This window comes from Amphiura filiformis, chromosome 2 (genome assembly GCF_039555335.1).
Source record: "Amphiura filiformis chromosome 2, Afil_fr2py, whole genome shotgun sequence".
Lineage (NCBI taxonomy): Eukaryota > Metazoa > Echinodermata > Ophiuroidea > Amphilepidida > Amphiuridae > Amphiura > Amphiura filiformis.
In genome coordinates, this window is record NC_092629.1 from 71789020 (window position 1) to 71804537 (window position 15518).

The following is a 15518-nucleotide window of genomic DNA, read 5'->3' on the forward strand; positions in this document are numbered from 1 at the left end:
CTTGGCAGGTGTAAAATACATCTGACTGGGCGTTTTAAAAACGTAACGTATAAAGGCATTGACATCATCGAATGGCTGCCTGTAGTGCTGTTAGTGTTAGGCCTATGTGGGGGGGGGGGGCTGTGTTTATTTTCTATAATAATTATTATAAGGCCTACATTTATTTGTCATTCCTTTCTTTTCCTTTCTCTGTACTTATTCTTTCCTTGCTAAAGTATCACTCTCTCTTCTTATCTCCCTTCCCTTCTCCATCCCCTCATACTTTTTGTCCCACTTTCTCTCTTCCTCCAGCCCCTCTCATTCTTCATGTCCCCTCCTCCACCTCTTCCTCCCCCATCCCCTCCTAAGACCTCTCACAAAAGAGCTGCCCCCCCCCCCTTCAGTACGCCACTGTTTATGACATTCTACTATACCGGTATACTTATTATATGTTACATGTATACGTAGCTATTACCATTATACAGTACTAGACATGCAGACATGGCAGCCTTGATGTGTAATCATTCAGCAAGCGCATTTAAATGAAGCACCTACAGTCAGTGGGGTGACAACGAACTGCATCAGCGGCTAATGTGTGCCTTTTGTGCTTACGGCTACTCAATCACACCCTTGGGTGGTATGACAACAAATGGTATTTTTCGTTCCAGTTAACGCTTTCACGCGACTTTCGTTTGATCACTTATTGACAGTAGCCTGCTAGGTACACTATCGGGTCAGCTTACCGATTTAACGAAGCCCTTTGTCCCAAACAAAAGGTACCTTTCGATGAATAGCTTGTCAGATTTCAAATCGGCACAAGTGAACAATGCGTTACATAATCTATTGCCTCTCCATCTTTAATAGCTCCGTAGTCATTTCAGTGATTGACAGTGATGTAATGCAAATATGGCACTGGCCAGCTGGTCACGTGCGCATTTATAAAAGCGCATTTATATATATAACCGAAGTCTACTGTTTACCACCTCAGGTTGTTGAACCGATTTAACATAGCACCTGAATTGATGTTTAACTCTAAGTAGATCACTCTAAGTTGTGTATGAAGTGAATTAAGCAACTTGAGAAAATATACATGGCGTACACATTGATGTTAAATTTAAATCATACTGCAGTTACTGTCCGTTTTCCTATACACAATACACAGTGCTCTTACCATTGACGCGTGACCTCTACAAATAGCGTACGTTAGAACTATGGGGATTTGCCTAGTTAACGTCGCTATGTGAAAAATAACCGGCCAATATTAAAAGTACTCTTCTAAAGTTCTAGAAAATATAGTTTTTTAACATGTCCTAAATTTCTAGCTAATTTAGATGTTTGGAAATATTCGTACTTTGGTGTTTAGTGTATGTTATAGGTAATAGTACATTGCCTAGTTAACGTCGCTGTGTGAAAAATAACCGGCCAATATTAAAAGTACTCTTCTAAAATTCTAGAAAATATAGTTTTGTAACATGTCCTAAATTTTAGCTAATTTAGATGTTTGGAAATATTCGTACTTTGGTGTTTTAGGAAGGATATGTATACGACAGATTGAAAAAATATGAAGAAATTATTTCCAAACCGTGTTAAGTCTGCAAACCACCATGCTTCTCATTTTCAAGAACGCTGGTTAACAATAAGCACGTATTGTCTCACTTCGTAAACAAAAGCCCAAACAGAATTGTTCTCTAGCGTTCGCTTTAAATTCGTTTACCCAACTGAAACTATAATACCAGCTCATTGCTCCATTGTACGTGTAAAGCAGAAACATATGTTGTGTGTATTTAACCAGAGAAGATATGATTTTATCAGTTGAGCTGTTTTCAATGAGTGTTATCTTGGTTTAATAGCTTTTAATGGGGTTTAAGTCCTGCAAAGTTCGTGGTGAATTATACTGTAGACATGACTGCATCATGTGGCATTGACATTTCTTGTTGATCATGTTGATAGTCATATTAACTTACTACCCAAATGTACGATATCGTACGTGTTCCAATGCAGACACTATCGCATGGCTGTTTCATATCTATATAATTGGCTTCATTATTAACTAAAATGCAAACTATAGATGGCGCTATTTATCCTAAATCATGTTTCTTTATTTGCAAGAGTTAAGTGATGAATACAGCCATTAAAACAGCTGGAATAGGTGTAACAAGCAACAACGAAATTTTATAAACATATTTTATCAAACAATAAAAGGAATTTTTTGTATTAAAAGCTTAAAAGGGTAATTTCCAGTAACTAAATAGCGCCACCAATTTTGTCCTTGTAGATACATTTTGTATCAGAAAAAGCCTTAAAAATACTATAAAAGTGAATAATTTTGTAAAAGAGTGGAAATTAAAGTTGAGAACGACTCAAAAGCATCTGTATACGTTAGCACGATATCACTTTTAGCTGTTTAAGCCTAAAATTTGGTTATACATGACGTTTTGTTTGAAAAACTAATAAATGATCCCATCAAACAACCGTGATCGGTACAACAACACACGGTTCCGGGCACACGGTATCCCCGGTAAGTGGCGCTGATTAGTCAGATCGCTAATCCCTATATATAGTATATGCAAAGTATTGGTATATGGCAGTTGGTACACTGGATACAATAAACTACAGTGCGAGAAATACATGTGAAGTTGGAGGTGATTGGGACCGCGAAAGTGAGTTTCGTTAGAGCCATGAGCACAGGTATTACACCTTCCACACCTACCACAGCAAAAGGTACATTGGTGTCACATGGCTGGCTAGGGTGTAAGACACGACCTGGTCACCAATGTCCTTGTCCCTTCTGCAGGCGGTCACCTAGTCATGTCCTTGTGAACTTGATCCAGATCAGTTGTGTCACTGCAGATGTGTTTGGCTCTGAGGAGCTGACTATATGGGATTCCCTTTTTGCAGGCGGGTGGGTGGCTGGAATCAAACATAAGTAGCTGTGAGAGTCCGTGGGCTTATAGTGGATTGTGGTGGTGATCTTGTTTTGGCCATTGATGATAAGTTTGAGGTCCAAGAGAGTTACTGAGGTGCTGGAGATTTCATGAGTGAAGTTAAGAGAATCATTGTAGATGAAGAGATGAAGTGGTCGAGATCCCTTCCCTTCTGTCACCAGAGAATGCCCCTACAATATCATCGATAAATATATTTTAAACTTGATATAAACCAAATTATGTACTTTATAAAACATTGATCCATTGATATTTAATTAACAGCCTGGGTTTATCAAAATTTTCTGTTTAGGTCAATATCAAAACATGCAGGGACATTACAACCATTGCAGTATATTGAGGATGGGTTAGTGTAGCCATCTTCTCACTCGCTTCTCATCACTGTGGCACGAGTTCAATTCCAAGCATTACCTTCCACATGTGAATTTGGTTGTCAATCCATGGTCGCCCTGCAGGTTATTTTATTTAATTTATTTTATTAGATCTTATTTTGCCTGGGGAACAAACTCAGTGGTCCACACTGATTTCCAGTCTGGCCCAGGGGTCAAACAAAATACATCAAAAATACAAATGAAATACACACAAAAGAATTACATACCATGGAATTAACAAATAACATCATATATGAACACACCAAGGAAGCACATCTGTGCTGGTCGGCTGTAGTGCAGCAATGTCGGCAGGCTTCTAAGACAGCCCGCATACAGAGTCCGCACTACAGCCGACCATCATGCAACAACCTGAATAATTATATAATTTAATTGCACATCACTTTGAAACGGCCTAGTGTATGAGGTAATGGTACTTTAACCTGTGTTGGCAATGAATTAAGAGAGACCACGCCTCTGGATGTGAATTTTCGCTTAGCCGACTCGCTTTTACTATGTGGGATGACCAGATTACCTTGTGACCCTGCTCTAGTCAGGTGGCTGTGACTCGAAGCAACTGTATGTAATTTTTTGCACAGGGGTGATGGGAGTAGGTTACAAAGGCTTTTGTACACCATTATATTTAGATGGAAATTACGGCGGCAATCCAGTGTATCCCATTTCAGGTCGTTGAGAAGTATTTCAGTGGGATATCTGCGTGGGAGCCCAGAATGATCTTACCAGCTGTATTTTGAAGTTTATCAAGTCTACTGAGGGATGTCTTAGCAGCGTTGCCCCACACAGTATCGCAATAATCAAGTTGCGGAATGATGAGAGTTTTATACAAAAGAATGAGAGTTTCCTTGGGCAAGATGTTTCTCAGCCTTCTTAACAAACCATTACGTTTAGAAACGGAGCTTGAAATCTTCTCAATGTGAGAAGACCAAGTGAGGGACGGGTCCAGCCAAACACCTAAGTATTTGAACTCTTCAACATTCTCGATGACATACTCATTGATGTAATCCTCAAGCTCCATGTCTTTACGAGCAATTTTTTTTGGGCAGTACCTAAAATCATCCCTTTGGTTTTTTTAACATTGAGTGTGAGGAAGTTGTGGTTTAGCCACTCAGCAACATGGGTGAGTTCATAGTTCAGAATGTCATTAATGGCCCAGATAGTTTTAGCTCTGACAAAAATAGCAGTGTCATCAGCATATAATGCTACCTTGGAGTCAGGATGGGTAATAACACTTGATAAATTATTGATGTACAGGGTAAAGAGGAGGGTCCCAGTATAGATCCTGCGGGACTCCAAAGTTTACTGGAGCAGGACTGGAAACCACATCACCAATTTTAGTGACTTGTTGGCGATCTCTAAGGTAGGATCCAAACCAGTCAAGTTCAGTGCCATGCACACCTATGCTATGAAGTTTGTTAATCAGGACGTGGTGCACCGTGTCAAACGCCTTCTTTGGGTCTAAAAAGATAGCACCAGTGAAAAAACCAGAGTTAAAATTGTCGAGAGTTGCCCTAGATATGAAACGATGGGGTGGGGGTGGGGGTGAATTTGGCACTTTTGTGTTTGACTTTTTAAAAAATGAATTGCTTCTTTGTTTGAACAGAAATAGTAGGCCATACCGTAATAACACGATTATAGCTGGTTTTAAATTAAAATAATCGAAAATGAAATTAAATAATATCAGGGCATGGAATAAAACTATTCAGTGTATCCATCTATAGGCAAAAAGAAACATTGTACATTGTACAGAAATTTAAAACAAAATGACGTACCTTTTGTTTTCCAGAACCTCAAGATTGTTATGATATCTTGACCACAGATGGAGGAACCACGAGTGGTATGTATTGGATCTATCCCATTGTAAGCGGGGCATCAACACCAACACGTATGCAAGTATGGTGTGACATGGACACAGATGGGGGAGGTTGGGTTGTGAGTAAATATTGTTGTTTGTATTATTTAATTTACAAAAGTTTTAATGTCATCAAGCTGGTATATCAATAAACTCAGCACCGGTGTGCGTATATCATCAACAAGCAATTTGATTGCGACGCACATAATGTATTACGCGGAAGTATGAATATAACATAAACATTTAACAATTTGGTTCTGGTTCAAATACCTCTCAAGACCCCTGAAAAGGAGTCAATCGTGTAGAGATGGTGTCGAACGGGTTGGTTTCCTGGTTCACGTTGTGATGATAATATTGCAGGAACCTGAATTTGTTTGCAGCCTTAATTTTTTCTTTGTCTTTTAATGATGGTATATGGAATGGTAGACATTTCTAGTCCACCAATGTTTTGGGGATGAACAAAATGTTTGTATAGGCCCTAATTCTTGTATATTGCTGTCTGTGTAATTAAATGCCTTGAAGAGAGATGGACTGGCCGTATATTGGATCTTTTGTATTGGGATGGTGAGACAAACCGGTACGGCTTGATGGGGTATAGTTACTCTTTCAATATTTCGAAGCACTTCCAGGAACTGAAACTCTAGATATTTCTCTGTAACATTAGTTGCCTTTTGTAATCATTACAAACAAAACGAGCTCTTATTTGCGCAACCTCCATAATTGTGTGTGATCTCTTAGGTGCATGAGTCACAAACAGATATACATAAATTCCATACATGGCCTGACTTATGTTATGTTCTTGATGTTATGTGAACAATAATACAGATTTCTTCCCAGAGAGTTCTTTTGCTTTAAACACGATATTATTTAGGGATTCAATCATGTTTCACCGTTGTTCATCACCGTTTAACAACGATGCGGCCGCGTCGTCTGCGTGGTTTACTTCGCGAGGGCAGCTTTAGCTGCCCGAGCGAAGTAAACCACGCAGACGCGCCGGACGCGAGTTGTTAAACAGTGATGAACAACGGTGAAACATGATTGAATCCTTTCAACAACGAAAAGAAGCTAAAGATCGTATAATTCACGATTTTTTCACGAGGAAATGTCAGTTAATCATTGTCACTAATCCTTACAAAAACTTCGATGATTTCTCTGTTAATATCATCAATAAAACTACAGAATAAAACGGCAAAATTTAGCCGCTATCTGAAAATACTGAATTCAACTTGTAAGCTAGCATACGCACAAAGGTTCCAGGCATGACGAATTTTACGCGCTCTCGCGTAACGCGTAGTCTCAATCGCGTTCGCGTATACGCTACAGTAAAAGTGTGGATTCATCACGGATTAACAACGGTTGGCTCCTGTACAAAGGTATAGGAAGAGTTGTTGAATTATGTATGAGTTCCGTGTCATATTTGAGTTTGACTTAATACCCAGATATGACTGGTCCTTTGTTTCTAATAATAATGTATGAAGACGAAACATTTTTGAAGTTATATCTCTTTTACCGCTGACTGCCATTCGCGAGCAGCTACCTTTCTATTGGAATTATAGTCATCTGCGAAGATTCAATGACAAGGCTCACGAAATTCAATATCAGGTCATTGATGACCACTAAGAAACCCATATATCAGGAAAATTGATAAATTAATTTCATTTAGTTAAAAGGGGATGAGTTTATTGCTGCATTAACGTCACAATACTTTTATACTTGGTACCCATGTATAGATATGGGTCTCATCTATGCAGTGATATCAACATTCCCCACATAATGTGGACATTTTGGCTATAGGCAAAATTCTACGAAAATGCGATTTTCACCGGATTTACAGGAAGTACAAAGTCAATATCTTACAACACGTACAAGAGCAAAATTAAAATCACAGAAACTTTGATCACTAAAATGAGCGCAGAGGATGAATTTACGATTAGCTAAGACTGTTGGCGGTAACACCTGTGGTTTTGTTTTGTTTGTCTTTTGTGGATGAAAAACAATAGGGTGTTGATACGATCCTTCCCTCAGTAGGGTTAAATTTCGTGCTGCACACCTACACTCAGTAGAAATTTAGGATGATTATTCGTTCAAAGCGATGAGAATTGGACAAAAGTACGATAATTGAAAATCTGTTCATTTATATTTTCTCATCCAAATGAACGAGAAATACTAATTTCTTGTATACCAAACGCCGATTATTATGCTATATGTTTGCTCCAACAATGTTGAAATAACTTCTTGAATAATTTTTTCGGCCACTAAATAACATTGATTAGTTGGGGTGTGGGGAGGGGCGGGGGGAAGAAGATTACTCAACTGTGTATATCATTTAACGAATACTAAGAATAGAACTAACATTCAAAAAGTTTCAGATTTTACTGAAATTACTTTAACCACACATTCAAATAACATTGTGAATATATAGATGAGAAAAAAGATGTCCGCAATTTTAAACGCGGTCCTTGTGTGAATCGAACCAGGAATATCTAGATTACTAGCCCATCGCCTTACCGACTGTTCCACTGAGCAATGCGATATCTATGAGCGCATTTTTTCAAAATTTAAACTCAGGTAATTATTACATGGTGGTTTATTGTGTACGGTTAACCATCGATTTACCCTCATAGAACTGCACTTGTCACAGTTAACCGTTAAATAGTTAAAGAAACTGAAATACATTTGATTAATATATGGTCAATCGTCAGCAATGATTGATGGTCAATCATAACAGTTAACCGTTAACCATCAAATGAGATTTAATTAAACACAGGCTTGCTGAGATATTCGTTCTTTGTTAATTAGTTTCCATTACAAGTACAAACAACGTCATCATCATCACCATCATTATTATCATCATCATCATCGTCATCATCATCATCATCATCATCATCATCATCATCATCTTCATCAACAACAACAATAACAATAACAACAACAACATAGCCATCATCATCATCACCATCATCATAACCTCCACCACCATCGCCGTCATCATCATTATAACCATCGCAATAATCATGAATTCATATCATGATCATTATTATCATCATCGTCATCGTCGTCGTCGTCGTCGTCGTCGTCAAAATCATCATTACCATTATCACTATCATCATTTTTCAACATAACCAACATAACATCGTTTAAAAAGACATTCATTCCTCAGTTCCGATTATTGAATTATTGATGTGATTAAATCGTAGAGCATTTGCAAGTCAAAATCAACTTCGTCCCATAATAAACTTTAAAATATGGACTATTCTTGGTCCATGTTGAAAAAAAACCATTGTTGTATTTGTTTTACATCAAAGCAAAGTAGTCATAACAACTCCTGATGAGAAAATGAACTTCACACTAATTTCAGCGTCAAGCAATCATTTGTGACAGGTTGTTGAGACGTGAATTAGTATTTCTCATTCATTTGGATGAGAAAGTTTCATAGAAATGAGAAAAATTTTAATCTCATAGTTTTGTCCAATTCTCATCGCTTTGAAAGAATTCTCATTGTAAATTTTCCCACTAGTGGTAGCGAAGCCAGCGAGGGGGAGAGGCAGGGGCTAATAAAATATTTTACTGTTAAAGCCAATTTTTTTACCGTTTGGAACCAAATATAGTTTATAATTGCACTTCTCGTATATTCCTCGATCTTCCGTTTAATTTGGCGAGATCCAAAATGACAGAACGTTTCAATAGACATACCCACATACCCACACACAAATATAGTCACAACCTTTCCAGATTTTAAGCAATATGTTAATATTCAATTTAAATTTGGTAAATCAGACATACTTATTTTTTGAAGGACGACCCGACGATGCGACTGAAACCTTCAGTTTTTAACTGGGTTGTGACGATTCATTCAAAATATCATGCTTAGGTAATCTCATCTCATTGATGTCTAATGTTAGGTGTTCCAGAGACGTATTGATGGTTCAGAAGATTTTAACCGTTACTGGGCAGATTATAAGGCTGGATTTGGTGATCTTGCAGTAGAACATTGGCTTGGCAATGATAACATCTATGCCCTAGTTAACAATGGTAAGACCTACGAGTTGAGGCTAGACTTACACGACGGCGCTGAGTGGAGTTACGCCTTGTATGCGTCATTTATCATCAGTGACGAGGCGGGTGATTACAGAATGAGGCTTGGAGAATATATTGACGGAGGAGGTAAGTGAAAGAGAATCTTGCGTGGGGTGGATGGATATACAGCCTGTCTCAAAAACTGTGCAAGTGGAAAGTGCCCTCTTTGGCATTAAAAAATACATCAGCGTCAAGGGCGTAGTCTTAGCTCTCAAATGCCGTTTGTTCTGTTCAATTTGCTTGTTTTTATGCTCGAGATATATTTAGTTAACATCGAAAGGATAAATCACATTATTGTGCCACTTTTACTAGGGAAGAGGACCGTACATGTATATCATTGAGGGGCTGTGCAATAATTATGAGCCCCCCGGGGGATAAAATATCTGAACGGCTCGCCAAAATGGCTTGCCCCCCCCCCCCCTTCCCTCGACCCGCCAAAAATTCTACCCCCCTTGCACATGCCAAATTTTTGCAAAAATGTGCATATTAAAGTGTTTACGTACTGTTTTCCCGAAGACTTTTTAGAGCGTTTTATTTAAAACGCGCCCCATGAATGTGTGCCAAAGATCGCTTGCTCCCCCCCTCACTATTGCTTACCCCCCTTTTCGGCTCGCCAAAAATTTCTTGCCCCTCCCCCCACAATTTTACCATCCCCAGGGCTCATAATTATTGCACAGCCTCTGATTTACGGAACTCGTTCTTCAATGTCAGCGCGCGTGCATTATTTTGTCTAATTTCTCTCCCAAATGTAATACGCGTTCATTAACCTATAAGTGTGCAATATTTGCTTGTCTTTTAACATGTTTTGAGTGACAAAGAAAACAGTATTTACCATGATAAAATCATTGACATGTACATGTGTTTAATTTTACAGCAGAATGTTAAATATTTATTTATCTTTTAATCTGTTTTAAGTGGAAAAGGAGAATCATTATACCTGCATCATGATAAACCAGTATAATTATAGTAAAAACAATTTTGTATTGCTGTGCAATTTATGCATTCTTTTGATTTCACGAAGGAACCCTTGATAAACTTGTAGCTATCATTGATATACATGTATAGCCCTCTTCCTACGGTAAAAGTAGCACAATTGTGATTTTACCCTTTCGTTGTTAACTAAATATGTCTCGAAATTAAAACAAGCAAATTGAACAGAACAAAGGGCATTTGAGAGCTAAGACTACGCTCTTGACGGTAATGTAAGCATCATGTCACAACGGTATTTTCTAATTGCCAAAGAGGGCGCTTTTAACTTGCACAATTTTTTGAGACAGGCTATAGGGCGGGATGTGTGTATGTACAAGCACTGATGCAAGGAAAGGAAAAGAGAAAAGAACATAAAAAAAACTCTGTTTAAAAGTTTAAACATCCATCTTTAACGGGGGCAACTACCAACTTTTAAGCAGCGTTTTAATAGTGTGGGTACATCATGATACATAAAAATGAAAATTACAAAATAACAAACCAACATGCTACACTTTACGTTTATAATAGTACTATAAGAACATTCGAATTTTGAAGTTATTCACCTACGTTTGTAATTAGTCACGTTATTACTTAATATGTTTGTTTTCTCAGCGGGCAATTCATTCGATTTTCAAGATGGCCAGGCATTTACAACGCGTGATGCAGATAATGATGTGCGGGATAATGAAAATTGTGCCGTCAGATACAAAGGTGGTTGGTGGTACAGGGGCTGCTATTTAGCCTACTTGAATGGACTATATCTCTGTCCTTATGGTACGTGTATTAAATATACCACAGTTTCTGCATTTCAATTAGCTGCAACGGAGATGAAAGTGCGCCCTGCTCCTTAAACTGTGTAACTGTAGTTCAGATATGAATGACAATTTTAAGTCACTGAAAACGAGAAATTATATCCTATGTGCACCGGACAACGAAAAAAGTTGTTTATCTAGTGTTATTGGATCTAAGTGCAGAATTTGATACTATTGATTTTCATATTTTAAATGATAGGCTTGATCCTGGTTACTCTCCTACCTGAAATGACGCAAATCCAAGTTGGAACAGTTGATGATTTTTCTAAAACTCAAACAACGGGATTTGACCTACCCCTGGGGAGACCCAATTAGGTTATATCAGAGCTAGCTACAAAGAAACCTGTTTTATCTTCATGATAAGAGGATATGTTTAGTACCTAAACATCCCAGGACCAACCCCTGATCCCCGTGGTATGCCAAATTCCATTGTTTGAGTTAATAATTAGTTAACAGTCAACGTGTGTGGAACAATCGTCAAACCTTCAACTATGTATATGTCATCTCAAATATCTGCTGTTTCTCGTTCTTTAAATAATCATCTTGGTATTATTGAAGGCATTTTCTGTTATATTAATAAAGATATTTGCAACCATGCTATCCGCTCACTGTTATTTCACGAATTGATTATTAACTCTATGTTATATGAAATGACTGTAAAAAACACACAAAAACTAAAAAAATATACAAAACAGAACTGTCAGACTTGTTTTCAAGGCAAACCGAATGGAACACGCCCATCCTTTGCTGAAAGAGCTTCATTGGCTATACAGTAAATGAACAAATTACCTACAAACTACTCTCATTCGCTTATAAAAGCAGACATAAAACAATACCACTGTACATACAGAATCTCCTAAAAACACACATTTTCTGATGGTATAATCCTACGATCACATGCTGATGGCAGTCTGCTTGAGTGTAATAAAACTCACATAACATATGGGGATAATGCCTTCTGCAATTTTGTGGCAGCTTTCTGGAACTAATTACCTGTAAAACTTCGACTTCACCTAATCTGGCCACTTTTAAATCTAATCTGAAAACCCATTTCGCCGGCAAGGTGCTACACTATCGTAAGTGACATTTGAGATGTTGACGAAGGCTATATAAATACACACATTTTAAACCAGTTTTAAAGTTTTAAAATTGATTAATTATTTTTAATTTATCAAATAAGTAAGTGCAGTGCAATTTTATTTATGCCTGCAAGACTATTGTATGTGCCACTTACGATAGTCTTGCACGCTAATTTTGTTTTTCATCTGTTGCAAGAGCCACGTACGGCAATTTCTTGCACCTAAACAACAAGGTCACGGAATGCTACACCATCGTAAGTGCAAAACAGTCTCTAACACATTACTGACTGTGACACTGACGGCTGTAGGCGTTGTCACAAAGCTGACTAAGCTCATATCTGGTGTTTTTGGGTGGGTGCGGCGTGCCGCACCCACCCTATATTCTCTGACTATTGACCTACTTTTTCACATGCCGCAGTGTTGAGAAAATATTCGTGCCGGTTATATCCCAAACACCCACAGAGGTGATAGTTTACGGCGAGTTTTGTAATTATTACTTGATTTTGATATGTAAGTAATACGATAAAGTCGTCATAGGCAGTAATGTGTTTGTATTAAAAGAAATAACAAAAATAATTATTTAAGTAATAGAAATACTATTTGGAAATTGCAGCAAGATTTGCAGATGTTTTTATTTGAACAGTACCAGTTCACCAGTTTTGCTAGTTTTCCTAATCTTTGGGCTAAATTAATAGCATCGTGAAGGTCATATATATCACTGATAGCTTCGGCATGTACTTAAATGCAGCTTGTATGTGCATAGTGTTCAGTGTGTACATAGGCTATTTACTTTTCAAATCTTGTGACAAATAGTGCTTGCTCATGCTTGTATAAGGTATTATAGACAAATTATTAGAATGCAAAAACAACATTGAGGAAATTGATGACAGGTTTTTAAACTTTGATATGGAAAGATACCCCAGCCCTGTTGTCTCACCAGAGAAGATGAGCAGAAGTCTTTCTATCTGATGATAAAAAAAAACTCTAGGTATGATTACGAAAATGTTTTAAATAACTATTTATCTACAAAAGTTTTATGTTTTATATAAAATGTTAACATAAAACGTCTTCTGATATGATGTGAAGGGTTAATATAAAAACAGGGAAAATCTGTTCCAACTGACCAGCAGAGAACAAAGGATAAGCAATAGATAAGATTAAAATCAGGGAAAATATGACACAACCTCCAATGGGGAATAACAAACGTATAAAGTTGATTACGAAAATAACTATTATCTACAAAAGTTTTATAACAATGTTTTATATAAAATGTTAACATAAAACGTCTTCTGTTATGATGTGAAGGGTTAATATAAAAACAGGGAAAATCTGTTCCAACTGACCAGCAGAGAACAAAGGATAAGCAATAGATAAGATTAAAATCAGGGAAAATATGACACAACCTACAATGGGAGAATAACAAACGTATAAAGTTGATTACGAAAATGTTTTAAATAACTATTATCTACAAAAGTTTTATAACAATGTTTTATATAAAATGTTAACATAAACGTCTTCTGTCATGATGTGAAGGGTTAATATAAAACAGGGAAAATCTGTTCCACCTGACCAGCAGAGAACAAAGGATAAGCAATAGATAAGATTCAAATCAGGGAAAATATGACACAACCTCCAATGGGGGAATAACAAATGTATAAAGTTAAAAACTCTTTTAACTTTGTTTATACGTTTTGTGTTATTCCCCCATTGGAAATCGATGTTGTGTCATATTTTCCCTGTTTTTAATTGTGAAGACTTACTCATTCTTTCATTTCTCTTGACAATTTTTCATTTGCCCACCCTATTCCTTTTAAAGGAATTTTTATTATTTTAGATTCAGTAATAAATAAATCTTGAGAGATAACATAAGGGCAAAATCTGTCTTGGTATTGTAAATATAATGTGCCAAAATAAACTAACAGTTGTTAAAGTACATAAAATGACAAATATTGGACATTTGAGCTGATGTTACGCATATCTCAATTTAACAGTGGATGTTACACTCTCGTATGTGGTACATAGGATAGTGTTGCACTCTGCACTCATTTGAGTGCAACACTGTCGTATGCGGCACTTGCGACATCTAAAACAGTAAATAGTTCATCTATTTATTAACTTTAACACCATCTATATAGTTTATATTATTACAATTAAATTTCCATGTCATATTATGGCTACTGGGAAACAAAGAGCTACACAAAACACTAATATTATTAGACTGGTTCTATTTTGTAAAGATCGTATTCCTAGCGGCAAGTTTGCGTAAAAGTTGGCAACCAGTTTATTTTTGTTAATTTGGGTATGCTGAACTCGAATTTGCTGTCTGCCAGGCAATATTTTGAGACCGTGACCCTCAAAAATAACCCAAATGACCCCATAGGATCGTATAGGGGGAAAATTAACTTTTTTCCAATAACACTTTTAAAAGTGTCAAATTGTACGTCTGGCCCCCAAATGTAATGTCTGTACGTATACGGCATATAGTAAAGAGGTTATGGGGCACAAAAGGTCACAGGTCGAGTTGGCTGTTGTGTATGGGTCAAAAGTCAAAGTTGCTCCAATTTTAGTAAAAGTTGCCGCAAAGTGTTCGCCTAGCTTAGAGGATTCAGAAAAAGAATAGTTTACACTATCTGCGATGTCTAGTTAGCATGTTACACAGCAAAGAGTCAAAATATATGTAGGATTGCATAGGATTCAATAGAATTTGCATTTATTTATCATCTATCTTCTGAACTTGACATCACAGATAGTAAAAACTTTTCTTTTTCTAAATCCCTTGAATAACAGTTTGTATCCATTTTTACTAAAATCGGAGCAACTTTTATTTTTCACCCCTGTATAATTGGCCTTGGACCTGTTGAGTCTCATAACTTGGTAAATATGTCCTACACGCAAATATGTTACATTTTTTGTGATCCTTAGACCAAGACGAATAATTTGACATGTTTTTAGTGAATTTGTAGCTGAATTTTTCCCCCCCCCCCCCCCTAAATGAGTATGGAGGGGATTTAGGGGTCTTTTTAATGGTCAAGGGGTTCCAATATAGCTTGGCAGACAAAATATTTGAATTCAGCATACCCAAATTAACCAAATTGGTTTGGTAGCCAGCTTTTACGCGAACTTGCCGCTTGATGCTTAAATAAGCACATATTATCAAAATAGAAGCAGTCTAATATTAGTACTAAAATTTTTCAAACTGCACTTACGAAGTGTAGTACTGTGCCGACGATTTGTTTCCAATGATCTTATTTTGTTTTTTAGTTAAGTTGTAGACATTATTGTAAAAAGTTGTAGTTTACAGCAATTGTTATTATGCCAGCACTGTAGCCCGTGACTGTAGCGCATAAAGCACGTCATTGTCGTCGCGCTTTACTTCAAAGACCTTGATATGCATATACCTGGTGTTGATAAAACCAATCACA

At 37.1% G+C, this 15518-nt stretch overlaps 1 protein-coding gene across 1 annotated transcript in view; it reads left to right on the forward strand.

Moving 5' to 3' along the window:
• The window catches only part of LOC140142645 (uncharacterized), a 28684-nt gene extending 17628 nt beyond the window's left edge, over nt 1–11056 (forward strand). Inside the window, exons 13-15 of the mRNA XM_072164649.1 lie at nt 5094–5239; nt 9062–9323; nt 10818–11056. Coding sequence (XP_072020750.1) covers nt 5094–5239; nt 9062–9323; nt 10818–11056 — 647 coding nt within the window. The remainder of the gene's footprint in view (nt 1–5093; nt 5240–9061; nt 9324–10817) is intronic.
• The last annotated feature ends 4462 nt before the right edge of the window (nt 11057–15518 follow it).